The sequence below is a fragment of the Ammospiza nelsoni genome, chromosome 10 (assembly GCF_027579445.1).
Source record: "Ammospiza nelsoni isolate bAmmNel1 chromosome 10, bAmmNel1.pri, whole genome shotgun sequence".
NCBI lineage: Eukaryota > Metazoa > Chordata > Aves > Passeriformes > Passerellidae > Ammospiza > Ammospiza nelsoni.
Genome location: NC_080642.1, coordinates 26,133,097 through 26,147,590, shown reverse-complemented (window position 1 = coordinate 26,147,590; position 14,494 = coordinate 26,133,097). Strand labels below are relative to the sequence as shown.

At 38.4% G+C, this 14,494-nt stretch overlaps 1 protein-coding gene and 1 pseudogene across 1 annotated transcript in view; both read left to right on the top strand.

Annotated features, from left to right (window-relative positions):
• The window catches only part of LOC132077837 (synaptonemal complex protein 1-like), a 142,958-nt gene extending 131,441 nt beyond the window's left edge, over nucleotides 1-11,517 (top strand). The window contains 16 exon segments of the mRNA XM_059479742.1: nucleotides 611-672; nucleotides 1,727-2,251; nucleotides 4,333-4,395; nucleotides 5,059-5,121; nucleotides 5,970-6,032; nucleotides 6,034-6,090; nucleotides 6,673-6,732; nucleotides 6,735-6,788; nucleotides 7,457-7,549; nucleotides 8,453-8,527; nucleotides 8,975-9,034; nucleotides 9,172-9,350; nucleotide 9,462; nucleotides 10,236-10,382; nucleotides 10,688-10,774; nucleotides 10,860-11,517. Of these exon segments, the coding sequence (XP_059335725.1) occupies nucleotides 4,333-4,395; nucleotides 5,059-5,121; nucleotides 5,970-6,032; nucleotides 6,034-6,090; nucleotides 6,673-6,732; nucleotides 6,735-6,788; nucleotides 7,457-7,549; nucleotides 8,453-8,527; nucleotides 8,975-9,034; nucleotides 9,172-9,350; nucleotide 9,462; nucleotides 10,236-10,382; nucleotides 10,688-10,774; nucleotides 10,860-11,003 (1,146 nt within the window). The 5' untranslated portion in view covers nucleotides 611-672; nucleotides 1,727-2,251 and the 3' untranslated portion in view covers nucleotides 11,004-11,517.
• LOC132077836 (zinc finger protein 208-like) overlaps nucleotides 1-14,494 on the top strand; it is a 416,438-nt pseudogene that overhangs the window by 239,542 nt on the left and 162,402 nt on the right.

Genomic DNA, 14,494 nt, shown 5'->3' with positions numbered 1-14,494 from the left:
TGCAGCAGAGATAAAACCCTCCCATGGAGGTTTCTGTGACCCTCCCCATGCTGGAAGTGGAATGATGCTGGCAGGGCTTGTCTTTAAATATCATCAATTTGATATCCTGTGGTTTCTAGGGATGTGCTCCTTAGTCCCCAGAGTCAGAGCTCTGCCTTGCTGTTGAGAACTTGCAAAAAATCCCAGAATTGTGAATGTGCACATAGAAACCATCTGGAAGTTAGTAACAACTAGTTTCCTTTCTCAGCATATCCATCTGATACCTTCAGCAGTTCAGATTTTTTTTCTGGAACAATGCAGAGGCATCAATACTTGGAGAACACTCCAGTCTTACAGTCCATGGTTTATTTGAAGCTATAATTGTGGAAAACATAATAGGCTCTAAATTTTATTTAAGATAAATATTTAGTTTCTCTTCAGATATAGATTTGCTAATGTCTGAATCATTTTCTCAAGTCTACATTTAGATTAAGTCATAAATTAGCTTTTCAGTTTCTTAACTTAATCCAACAAGTTTTGAGAACTGGGTATTGCAAAAGGGTAAATGTTTTATACTGCCTGCTAAATATGAAAAATCATTTCTGTTCTATTCATTTTACATTCCATGTAGAAGAGATGACTAAAGTGAAATGTGATAAAGAAGTGCAACTTGAAGAGCTGTCAGAAACTCTGGTAAATGTTCATTTTATTAATCTCATGGCATTTGCTCTTCATATGAAATTCCTCTTGCTTTGTAAGTATCTTAAATGCCATAAATAAACTCTTCTCTAGTCAACCTTAACATTTCTACTAAACTTTCTCACACACAATTTCAGTGTTTTCTTTGAAGAACTTCTTTATTGCCTCTGTTTTTCTTGTCTCCTGTGCTTTTGGTTTTTCTTGTCTCCCATGTTTTTGGTTTTCCATCTCAAGGTTTTTGGTTATTTCCTTCTTTGTTCATGCCCATTCAAATGCCACTCTCTCTGGATATAAAGTTTTCCCATTTTTTCTTCCTTCCAGGAAGGAATTAGCTCTGGCCTCTGTGAACCCTGCTGTGCTGTGACACAGGCCCATTTTCCGTCACAGCAGTCTAAGCTATATGAAATACACTCTTAACAGAGGTTTATTTTCATTATGATTTTATATTTACAAGCCTAACAAGAATCCATATCAACTAAAGTTAAGATAGTCTGAAATCATGTGTGCATTTTACTGTGTCTGCTTGTTCTTATAATCTGTGCATTGAATGTTCTGAACTGAGTTTCACTCATTTTCTAAAATTGGTAAATTGGACGACTTTTATTGAAGAAGAATCTTGAGGCTACTGTAGAAAATATGCAGAGAGAGAAAAATGTGGAGAGAGAAATGAAAACGCTCTCCAGATGAGAGAGGTCTGAAGCAGGGCAATAGTAACATGTTTTTAGAAATAGTGAAGTTACACATCATGACTTGGATTCAAGTTTATACATAAGAAACAGCACCCAGAGCAGGGTCCCACCCTAATTGTGCAGCCCAGGTAATGAAACTCACAGCAGGGGACAGACATGAACAGCACCGGTGTCACAGTTCACTGTCTCACACCACTTCCAGATCCCAGCAGAGACTGCAAAGATCCAATCTGGATAATCCATGACATGGATGTTGTTGGGTTCTTCTGAAAGCCTTGTGCTCTTAGCTCATGTCTGATAACCTCCAGCAGTTGGAGTTTGCACATGGATACTGAAAACTCTTCCTTTTCATTTTGCAGAAAGAATTCCAGGATTTGAAAGCACAGCTGACATGTACAGCTGAGAAGGAACAAGATTATTTAAAGCAGCTTGTGACTCTGAAAACAGATCTTGAACAAGAGGCATATGACCATTTTGAAAATATAATATTGAATTAGTTTTGGTGTAATATAGAAGTTTCTTTAATCCACAGTGAAATGAACTATGATTGTTTTCTAATGGAAGTTTTGAACCACATATATGCCATTAATTATATACTTACATTTCTAAATTCCACTTTCTCTATTTGTATATATTCTATGGCATATGTAGTTGTTCCATATCTCTCTGACTTATTTAACAAGAAGAGAAAGTTTCTGAATTCATTGCTAATCTTGCTTTGAACTACATCACCTTTACTAACCATTATATTTATATAAAAGTTGACTCTGATTTTCTTTCCTTCTTCTGTCACCTTTTTACATCTCTCTGACTCTGCTGCAAAGCTTATATTTGTAGATAAAGGCCTGGACTTTTTTTCAGCATGGAATAACACTTGATAATGGGTAAGTTTAATTTAAAAGGAGAATTCAAAATGTATCTTCTTATTCTTCTTGGGCATTTGATTTAAATTAGGTTAAAGAATGAACAGCTAACAGTGTATCTCAGTAAGCTTTCACTAGAGAAAGAACAAACAGCACAAGAGAAAAATGCTGTGGCTGCAAAACTCCAGAAGCTGCAAGAACAACAAGAGGCAAGTTGTAAACTTCCAGCTTTCTTGAAAGGACAACATTCAATTTGACAAATTACTCAGTTTCACAAATTAGATGATGAGCTGCAACATGACTTGGGTCTGTAGAGTACCTGAGCTATTTTTTGTATTTGAATTGGAAAGGAAGTGTATTTACACTTGTGAACAAGGCAGGTCAGTGTGCTTTGGATGTCTTTGAATTGTTTAAGAAGTCACTTTGAATTTTATTTCTTTGCTGACACATGGGTCTTTATTTAGGATAGTAAGAAAGAAGAAGAAAATACAAAGCAGTTAGTTGAAAACCTAGAAGAGGCAAATAGCCAGCTAAGGCAAGTAAAAACAAATAATAATAACTGATATTGTTAAAGGAAGTAGACTCAGTTTGTTCTGTTTAAATGCTGCTTTCTGGGATTTTTTGATTAATGTTTTTCTAGATTACATAGCTAAACAGAAACTATTCAGAATTGCTGTTGGCCAAGTAGAATTTTTCTCAGATTAGAAATACCAATTGCTGCAGGAGCAATGTTTGCCATCATTTTGTATTACACAGTAGGAGCTGTCTTGTTTTGCATTAGACATCTCAGGTGTGAAAGAAATTAAAATGGAAACTGAAGGTTATGGATTAAATGTGACGAGGCAAAACTGGATCAGAGTTACTCTCTGTGTCCCCAGTTCAACAGACAGGCAGCTCCCGTGTTTCACAGCTGCATTGCAATAGTCCAGGTCAGGATGTATCTTCCTTGGGTTCCTGGAACATCTTTTCCTACTTAAAAGAAGTATGGACTGTTCACATATTGACTTACTGGGCATGTTGCTGCATTTTAACAACATTTTCATTGAGCAGCTTATGAAGTTCCCATCAACACCAGCAGCTCTTTTCAGAAAATAAAATCTGGGTTTATTAGAAGTACTGAAAATAAGTTAAAGGCAATAAGGAAATATTTACTAATGCTTGTTAATTTGGCACTTAGAAATCAACTGGAGTCTTTGAAGGAGAAAATGGCAAAGACAGGTGAAGAGATGAAAAGTTCACTGGATGAAAGAGAAGAAAATGTATGTCCTGTGTCATGAAAATATCTCACAGAACCTGCAGGGCGGCATTCAATGTAAAATCTTTGTTGGGGTTTTTTCTGCAAAGCTCTGCCTGGGGGATGTGATCTCTGCCAGAGGTTTCTTCTTTCCCAGCTGCTGCCGGCTGTGCCCTTGTGTGTCCACATGTGAGCCCTGGTATTTCAAAAGACAAGCACAGTCACTGGGATGTTCACTCTGTGCTGGAAGTTTAATATTAAAGATTTGTTTGTTTGTTTTCAGGCAAACAGAGAACCTGCTTTTCTGTTTTTTCATATACCCACTCAGTGATGGATGGGCTCTGGATTAGCTTTTTATATGTAGTGTGAGTTTGAGCTTAAGTAGATTCAAACATTTTTACTTTTCTTTCTATTGGTTCAAAGCAACCTGGGGTTTTTAGCAAATTTCAAAATTTCATTGTAAAAGTCAAAGATTTACAATTTAATTTCAGGTTAAGAGAACTGAGAATGAAATTTCAAGACAGGAAAGCCATTGAAGATTCTAGAAAATAATTGGGAAAATTCATTTTTTCATGGATGTAGGGAACTTCACACAAGAGCATTTTTTAAATTGTGAAGATCTTGGGGTTTTTTTCTTCTTCTTTCTTAACTCCATAACCACTAAAGAACTGGTTCACTGTTATTAATTAACATCTTGTGGTACTTTATGGCTAAAACTCTGATTATTCTAACATGGCAGCTGGTGTTTCAGTCCCATTGGAACAAACCAGACTGGTGCAAGTGCAGGTTTGAGAACATCTACAGGAATTGCTCACATAGGGAGTCATTTGTAGAACTTACTAATTCATGTCTGAAATATCTCTTTCAGATGAATAATTTAAAGAAACAGATGGAAAATAAAACCAAATGCATTGAAGAGTTGCAGCAGGAGGTGTGTAGAGATTTTAAATGTCACAAATACATAAGCACATTATATTTTGGGTTGCCCTTTCAGCAGGTTTGTGTCTGCTGTGATGTCTTTAGATACACCTATGTAATTTAAAAATTCTCCTTTCTTATCCTAACCCTGAGCAAATTAGAGAGTCATCTTAGGGATCACTTGATTTGTTAAATGAGCCTTCATTTGAAAAGAGCAATTACAAAAATAATATCTTTAATAAACTTCTACTCTTTTTCATTTAGTGCATAGTGTTATTTATGTACGTGTATGAGTATCTCAGTTAGAGAGTAGAAAAGAATTCTGCACTGGCACAAACTGTAGTAACTTCACTGTAAAAATAAAGAACTTGTGGTTTTGGTCATGACATCTTCACACCTTCTGTCAGCAGCATCTTAGTTTTAATTCCCATTCTGCACCTCATTTGTTATTCCCTGCTGCTGCTCAGGAGGAGCCTTTCTTAAGGTCATGAAGAAACAGTAATTATCACAGAAATTAGCTGAACATTCATTTGTTTGAAGAATTGTTCTGGAACCTGAGCTAGACAACAGAGAGTTATTTGCTTGATGAAAGCTAGAATTTCTTGATGCAGTTAAACCATGACATAATTCTGTTAACTTATTAAGGTACAAGGCTTGTTTTGTTTAATTTCAACAGAATAAGGTGCTGAAAAAGAAAATTACTGCAGAAAGCAAGAAAAGCAATACTTATGAAGGGAAGGTAGGTTTGAATAACATCATGTAGAAGATGAGGTGAGTGTTTTTAACTCCCAGTGTAAGTAATGATAATACTTGTTAAATACATTCTGAACTGGTTTTTGGATCTGGGATACAGACTTTGCAGGAATGAGCTCATAGTTTTTAGAAGATGCTTCCATTTTTAATCATTGGGCACTGACTATTGGACATTTAAGAGATGGATTCACATTGCAATTAATGATGTTTCCAATCTGTTCCTTTTTTTTTCTTTTGTTGATAGTGGACTGAACAGGGTTCAGCAACCTCATTGTAACAGAAAAGCATTTAAAAGAAATATACATATATATAAAAATATATTACTCTTTTTAGTCTGTTCTTTAAATGTGTTCTGCAGTGGCAATCCCTCTGATGGGAATGTTGTGTCCAGCTTTGGGTACTGCACTTGAAGAAAAGTGGAGTTTTTTGAGGATATTCATATGATAAACTTAAAAGGAAAAACTGTAATCAAAATGCACAGCTGGGAGGAAAATGTACCATAAAACCTGTGAAAATCTGATACAGATTTACAAGAGAGAAAAAACAAACATGTGTTTGTTTTTTCTTGAGGCATTCACAGCATTTAGGGTGAGTGCTTAGGGCAGTCTTCCCCATTGTGCTGTTGCCATTGTTCCTTTGAGTATTTTCTAACTCACTTCAGGCCAAAGTTCAACTCTTTATTAAAAAAAAAACACCTGAACTTTTAAATAGGAAACACTTGAATCATATACCTGAAAAGTAACAGTGTTTGTGCTCAAAAATAAGAGGTAAGAAAAAATCATTAACATAGTAATTCCTAAACAAATAAGAGCAGCAATTCTGCATTCTCCAAAGGTGAATAAATTGCAGTTAGAGATGGAAAATATGAACAAGCAACATAAGGAAGAAGTTGACATCTATCTATAAAAAAGACATAGAAACAAGAAAAGTAAATGAAAATAAACTTTGTGAAGAGGTGAGAGGTGTTAATTTTTACTGCAATTTAATTTTTTTTAATTTAAAATGTTTTTATGAAGCTTTATTGGCCAGAGTCCTTGCTCATATTTCAGTCTTATTAACATAAATGGAACTTGTTGTGAATCCCTGTGAGCAAAGCTTTAGTACATTAGGTGCTTAGGTTGAAGTATTTGAATATGTCTTTGAAAATGAGAACTCCATTAAAAATTCTTTCTTTCAAGATACAGTTCAAAGAAATTCCACCCTTGGTATAAGGTCAGCCCAGTTAAATTAGATTATAACTTCTCCCATATTAGTATTTTTCTGCCCACGCATTTTTTGATGGCAATGCTAAGAAATGTTAGGGCAGAGTGCTTGAAATGGCATTTTGGTTTGCAGTGAGCTTGCCTGCCATGGCTGTACCTTTGATCTTGCCCATTTTACCACTCTGCAGAAAAGATGAGGGATTGCAAAGGGATCTTGAAAGCAAATAAAGCCCAAGTGGGATTGCAAACTTTGTACCACAGGGAGAAGAAGAAATTAAGATTTAAAAGAAATGTATTGCTATGTTGATGAATGAAATGCAATTTATTACTAACAGGTAGAAAAGATGAGGTTGCTTTGTAATGAAACTGCAATGATACAGAGAGAAACTGATGCCAGATATCTTGTCAGCACAAGATAACTGAGATGGTGGCACTGATGGAAAAGCACAAGGTCAGAGATTTTCCTGCTTGCTGTGGTTTGCAATGGGTGATACCATGTCAATACCATGTTTATAACTTGTGACACCATGTTAATGACCTTTCAAAAGCAGAAACAGGCCTGAGTCTGGGAAAAGGAAGCTGAACACATGCTGGACTTTGCATCATCTAAAATCAAATTCATTTGAAGATTTTGAAAAGATTCCTATGGGCAGATAAATTCCAGTCATCTAAACTTCTGGGATTTTTAGATTTTTGTTTTCAGTTCAGGCTTCCTTTGATACCATGTGAATGCAATATTTTTCAGTATCAGTTTGGCCTCTTTCTCAAAGGTTACCTAGTGACTGTCAGCAGTTTAGCCTGACACATTTTAGTTTACCTTTCTATTCCTCATTTTGCAATATCTTTAGCAGCTACATTAATAAAGATGGCACAGCTGGCTCTTAGTGCTGAGCACATATTGCTGCACAGAAATAAAGCACTCTCTGCCAGTCCACAAAATAATACTTGAATTGAGCATTTCCTGTTTTACAGTTTCTGCAGAAGCATCAATGAATCTTTTCTTTATGAATCTTAAGAGCCTGGTTTGAAAAAATGATGTTTTAAGACTGGATAACTCCATAATTGTAATATTTAGTCACATGTTTTGAGTTGGTTGTTGGTTTGGTTTTTTTGACACAGAATGAATATGATAAAATGGTTGAAGAAAAAGATGCAGAGTTAAAAGTATATAAAATGAAACAGCAAAAGCAGTTCTCATCAGAAAGAGCCCTGGTAAGGAGCACTTTGCAATGGTCAATAATTCAGGGAAGGGGCTGATGTCCTTGTGTAGGGGTTTTATACTGGCTAAGTGCAGGCACACACAAAAAAACATTCACTCATTTTTCTTTGCTATTGTTGAGCAGAGGAGGGGAAAGAAAAATTCAAGGACTGAGTTGAGATAAAGATTAGGAGAAAAACACTTTGAGGGTAAAGCAGATTCAAACTTAAATAGTATCAAAAATTATTATTAATAGAATTAAAAGTGAGTAATAAGAGTTAATATAAACCTTTAAAACACCTTTTTTTCCAATCCCTCCCTCTTGCCCACCGTCAGCACAGAGAGACAAAAGATGTGATCTTCAGTCAGTTTGTGACTTCTAAAGATCTTTTTTCAATTTGCTTAGAGTTTCTTTTCCTGCTGTGCTCTGGGGTCTTCCCACCAGAGACATTCTCTGGGAACTTTTCCAGTGTGGTTTGAATTTTTACCAGTAGCAGTCCCACCCAACCTGCTGCAACAGATCTTATTCTGGGCACTAAAAACTCAAAATGTTTCTAAAAATAAATTGGAGTAGCAGTGTGTTTGTGTCTGCTCCTCCAGATAGTGGGTCATGTTCTGACTCCCCACTTTGAATAGGAAACTTTTGTTTTAAATATTTAGATTGTGCCCTTTACCCCTGCTCTCCCAAGGGTTTTAAGGTATTACCTTGAACATTTCTGATCAAGTACCTGTTTCTGACAGTGCTTCAGTCTTTGTTAAACAAGCTAAAGCAAAGCTTCAAGTATAGGGCTGAAAAGCACATAGAATTATCTTGTGTACCTAATGAGTGTCCCTGTTAATTACTGCCTCACTTGGGACTGTTTTCCTTTTTCTGGGCTGTGCAGAGTTAACCCTGTCCTTTATTTAACAGTTTGTAGGAAAATGAGCTGTCATGTTTGAAAAAGGAACTGTCCTCCCTTAAGGCACAACTGAGAGCAGAAATAGAAGAAAAGGTGGAGTTTTTTATTCCCTGAGCACTGGGGGTGAGAGGTGTGGCCTGGGCTTGTGCTGTGGGAGGAGTTGGGTGAGAAATGAAACTGAACAGAAAAACAGTGACTTTGGAATGCTGGGGTTGTGCTAAATCTGGTCATAGATTTGTGTGAACTTTGTAACAGTCTGTGATTATAGATTATATATAAATAAACAAACAACAAAACAAAACTCTCCTTTATTTTTGGTAATTTTAACTGGCTAAAGCAAAAAAGTTCCCTAAACTGCAGGGTTTTTTCAGTGACTTTTGAATGCTGGGGTTGTACTAAACCTGGTCACATTTTTCATATTTTTGTGTGAACTTTGTAACAGTCTGTGATTATAGACTGTGCTCTGTCATTACACCAAGAAGATTTTTAACAACTGAAATCAAATAAATACTTCCTTGCTGTCACATAACTCTTTTGTAGGAGAATCTTGTAAAAGAGCACTCTGGCAGTATGATTCCTGACAGTGAAAAGAAACACAAGGTAACTTCAACTTTTTAATTGCTTTTAGAATTTGGGAGTGTTTATATGTGTAGAGTCAATTGAAGTGCCATGAGAATTTATTTGCATTCAACAAAAGACATTGGAATGCTTTTGACTTCAAACTTTTTAAATTATAGAAAATACAAACTTATGTTCCTAGGACTCCTAAACCTTGTTTAGATCTATACAGTGAATCTATTAATGTAAAAAATAGAAAGTCTCCAAATTTTATTCCTAAAATTAAAAAAATAAAAGTAAAAAAAAAAAAAAATGTGTTCGTCAGAACAGGAAGTCCCTTGGACAGTCCAACATTGAAGTTTTGTAACTCCTAACAGTGAATTTTTCTTGTTGCATTTTTCTGCCTGTATTTCTTACTTCTCTGTAGATGATTTTTTTTTTCCCCCTGGGATAAGAAGGGATTTTAAAGGGTCACACCATTCCATGGAGATATTAGACAGCAGTTTCTGGAAGGGCTCCCAGTGTGTAATTTTTCTTGCTCAGTTGCTGATTTTTTATGTCTCTAGAATTCTTTTACTGAGTCTTACAAGTGTCCATTTGTAAAGGCACTTTTCCTCTATGGAAGAGAAAAAAGCTGATCTAGCTGTAAAAATGGTCAAAGTATCAAAGTAGTCCTGAGTGCAGAGCTCACCCTTCTTCCCTGTCAGGAGTTCACTTGTGGTTTTCACATTGGAACAATGGAATCCAGCACCATTTTGATGTTATCTGTCTAAAAAAGGACTGCACTGGGCCATTCAATGCTTCTCTGTTTAACTTCTAATGAAAAAACTATTTTAAGTAACACCAATCTTGATGTAGCTATCAATCTTTCTCTGAAAGTTTTTCCTGCAGTTTTGTTTGTTCCCATTTTCTTTGATGTTTGAGAGAGTCCAGCGTAGTGGCTACAGTTCAGAATAACCTGAATTTCTGCAGATAAGCATGGAGAACTTAAATACAATGTACAATGAAACTCAGCTCTTCCATAGCTTCCCCTTCATTCTCCTAATTTGGCAACAAAAATAGTATAAAAAATTATATTTCCACCCCACTTTGTTTGGGTCTTTGCTCCATGTTTGGATGGAAAGATCAGAGTTCCACCATTTCTGTCAGGTGAATTCTTGGACACTCAGACTGTAAACTGGCTTTAGATTCCATATTTACCCTATAAAATATGATCTAAAAATAGAAACATTTTCTTTCCCAGACATATGTTATAAAGACTCCTCCAAGGGATAAAATGCAGAGTGGAAGAAGCACAAACCTGCCTGCAGGGCAGAGCAGCAGGAAAAAGCAGAAAGTGCTTGTGCAGCTGGACACTGAGTCAGACAGCTCTGAGCACACTGACCTCCTGGTAAAAGCCAGAGAACAAATCATGGGCTGAGCAGCTCTTTGTGCTCACTGCTGGGGCTGAGAATGAAATAAAGAGTTTGGGCTTCCACATTCAAGCCAATATGTATGTATATTTATAATTTATTGGTTCTTTCTGGAATTGTAGTTGTATGTACATAATTAACATTCTTTTTATTGAACTGTTATGCCTCATAATGACATCTTTTCTTTTTCATAATTTAATATCCTTAGGTGGAAAGAAAAAGTAATTTTAATATAGTGTGACTAAGTAACTTTTAATTTAACTTTCAACTTTTAATCATATAGAGCATAGTCTCGGAAGAAGAAACATTTAAAAATTTGTACAAAGATTATCCACAAGCTTCACAGTTACATTCCACAGCACCAAAAAAGGTATGTTAGCCTTTCCTAAGATTAAAGCAAGCAGTTAATCAGATTGTTTACAGAAACTAAAGGATGGCTTTATTTTCCTTCCCAGAGCCCAGCTCCATGCAGTGTGAAATCTCCAGGCTCTGCTCTGAAACTCAAAACCATGAGGAGAATGCGCCAGGCGGGCTGGACTGTGCTCTCCAAAACGGACAGGAAAAGGAAAATTAAAGATAATGTAAAGCTCTTTGCTTAAAATGCAGAAATGCCCAGTGCCCTGGCATTGCTTGCACGGTTGTTCTTCTCTCAGAGTTAGGAATTTGTTGCTTTTTTCTGTCATATTCAGTGTGTTTAATAATTCAAAATGTTGGGACAAAAATGAGCCAATTTTAAATTTTGAAATAAATAGAACTACATAGAAAGTTGTTTCAAAGCTGTTTCTGGCATTATAAACTCTGGTTTTAAAAACTTCTGTTCTTTTACATTTGCTCTGTTTTTCTTAACACATAAATACTTAGTGGAAGAAATGTAGCTGTTAAATCAATGTTCTTTTACCTGAAGTCCTCTTGCTTTTTTCTGCATTTTAATGGCTGTTAGACCTGTCTTTTTAGACTGTTTTGTTTTCAGTATGTTAAAATGGTTTTGAAACTTCTAAAATTTCAGTAGAATTACTTGTATTTAAAAAGATTTCACAAGGAGTAAAATATGCACATTATAAGATTGTGAAAACAATGTTAAGATGCCATTAAATTCTTTATCTGAAATATAAAGTGTGGGACTATTTGTTGTTGCTTTAAATATTTGAACACAGACAGAAATCACCCACCAGCCTTCCTAGGGACCAGCAGAAGTGCAAGGATAGATTAGAACATCTATTTCTGTATTAATCCTTGATTAATCTGCGTCAGGCTCTCTGGCTGGTCAGAGTGACCCCGAGAAAAGTTCCTAAGTCTCTTTTCCCAGCCCGGCGCTTGAAGAAGGGGTCAGGGCTCTTCATTTCTCAGTCTCAAGGTTGTTTCATTTATCTTATCTGTAAAAAATTTTCTCCTGCCCTGCCAAGGTCAGCTCAGCAGGACAGTCTGAGGCATTCTGCCTCCCCCAGGGCAGTGTTATGTCTTTATACTACAAACTGCGTGTACAATGTTTACAATTACTTTCCAATACCTATCATCTATGTTAGACAGTGGGCTTCTACTCTAAACCAATCTGTAAGTGCCACCATCACAGCAGAAGAAGAAGGAGAAAGCTGGACACACACAGTTCCCTCCATCTTGCCCCCTGAACCCCCATACCAGAAACCCCAAAATCTACTTTTTCACCCCGTAATAGCTTCACTAATATGCTACCTAAACTGTTGTGGCTTGCTGATCTTCATAGAAGGCTGGTAACTTGCTCCATGGGTCATAATCAAAACCACAGGGGCATTCTGGGCTCTGTGCCAGCGTCTCTGAGCCCCCTGGCAGGGGTCTGGGCTGCTCAGGACAGCCAGAGGGATGTCCTGGGTCCTGACAAATCTTGGTTTCACAACAATGACAAACCCTGCTTCAGAGCCTAGACATAACAAGAAAACTACAGGTACATCTTAATCCCCGAGCCCCCTGCCCATCACTGGGGACTCTGGGGGTTTCTCCCCCTGTGCCAGTGTAGGATTGATGGGGGTAGCACGGTCAGGACGCATGGAGATGAGAGATCTCTGCAGCCAGGTCGTGGAACTTGGGGTTTATTGCAAAGGGCCTGGGTGCAGGGGCCTGCTGGGATTTGGGGTTTATTGCAAAGGGCCTGGGTGCAGGGCCCTGCTGGGATTTGGGGTTTATTGCACAGGGCCTGGGTGCAGGGCCCTGCTGGGATTTGGGGTTTATTGCAAAGGGCCTGGGTGCAGGGCCCTGCTGGGATTTGGGGTTTATTGCAAAGGGCCTGGGTACAGGGCCCTGCTGGGATTTGGGGTTTATTGCAGAGGGCCTGGGTGCAGGGCCCTGCTGGGATTTGGGGTTTATTGCAGAGGGCCTGGGTGCAGGGCGCTGCTGGGATTTGAGGTTTATTGCACAGGGCCTGGGTGCAGGGCCCTGCTGGGATTTGGGGTTTATTGCAGAGGGCCTGGGTGCAGGGCCCTGCTGGGATTTGGGGTTTGTTGCACAGGGCCTGGGTGCAGGGCCCTGCTTGGAGCTGCAGCCACAGCTCAGAGCAGGCCTAAGAGAAGAGAGGGGGAGAGAGGATGAGAGGGTAAGAGAGTAAAAGCATAAGAGAGTAAAAGGGCTAAGAGCATCAAAGGCAAGAGCTAAGAGACAAGAGGTAAGAGCAAGAGTAAGAGAGGTAAGAGCTAAGACAGCGAAGTTCCCGTTACAATACAATAAATCTTCTTCTATGTTGAATATTCTGATTCTCACTAACCAATCTAGTACAATATAGAAATCCTACAGCATTTCCATACTGCCTATAAGAATCACTGCATTACCATACAGGGCTACATTTTAAACCCTAAAAACTCCTCTTTGGACCCCTTCTGTAGGGGCTGCTCTGACCCTGGGACCTGCCTGCAAGCAGAGGGAATTGTTCCATCAAAGGGGATTACTTTCAGTGGCCTCACCGTTATTTTCCCGTTGTTCAGTAACTGAGGGATCTCAAAGCTTGCTTTCATTTCAATCTCGCTTATAGTTTCCATATTCTCAAAATCTTTTGCCAGACAGTCATATTTGTAAGGCTTTCCTGTTTCATCTTCCCCAACACCCCAGAGCCGGCGCTGCTGCGGCCGTGGGGCAGAGGGGCTGTGAAAGGGGGATCCGGGCTTGGAGCGGGAGGAAGGGGAGGGAGAGGAGAAGCGGAGGAGCAGGAACAGGAGCAGCACGGAGGGAGCAGCCCGAGGAGGAGCAGCAGCCGGGAAGGAGCATTGCGGGGTTCCACGGCGAGCCCGCAGCTTGGCTGGGCCCGGCAGCATCGCATTGCCCCGCGTCTCGCAGGTGAGCGCCGAGGGGAAGCGGCAGCTCCGGAGGGGTTTTGGGGGGGAGAGGGGGATTCTGCTGGGGTTTGGACCTTGCCGATTCCGGAGTTGGGAAAAGTGCATATTGTAGGGCTCTATGCAGATATTTACTGTGGGAATCCATAAAATCAGAGGGGTTTGGGAAAGCTGCAAAAGGCAGGCCTCAGTGACAGCAGAACTGTGAGTAGAGCACAGCCATGAGATAGGTCAGCAGAAAAATTATTTAAACTGTAGAAAAAGCAAGGGCAAATAGAACAATGGTCTGTGTATTAATGCTTGTCTGAATAGCTCTCTAAGCTGCAGAAAGTTTATTTAGCAAGATATTAGGAAAGTTGAAGCTTAAGAATGGAGCTCTGTGCGTTGTGTTTTAAGGCTTACAAGCAGGTATTGTATTCGAAATAAGCAAGCATTGTTTTAAGCAAAGGTACGTGTGCTTATGGTGTGTGAAAAACGGCAATCACTTGTTTTTAAAATTTTAAAAGTTTAATAGTAATAAAATAGTTCTACAAATAGTAATACAATTAGAGTAATAATAATTTGGACAATTTGAACTAGGACAATACGAGACAACAAATATAAAGAGTTACGGACGTCTGGGTACCTTTTTCTGGGCAGCACGAGCCCGAAAAAGGATCCCCGCTAACGAAGATTAACCCTTAAAAACAATAACTCATTGCATATTCATACACCTCATAGATGATGCATAAATTCCATTCAAACATTCAAACACAGGATTCTGTGGTTCTGGTCAGTGTCAGCTTCTTTCTCTGAAT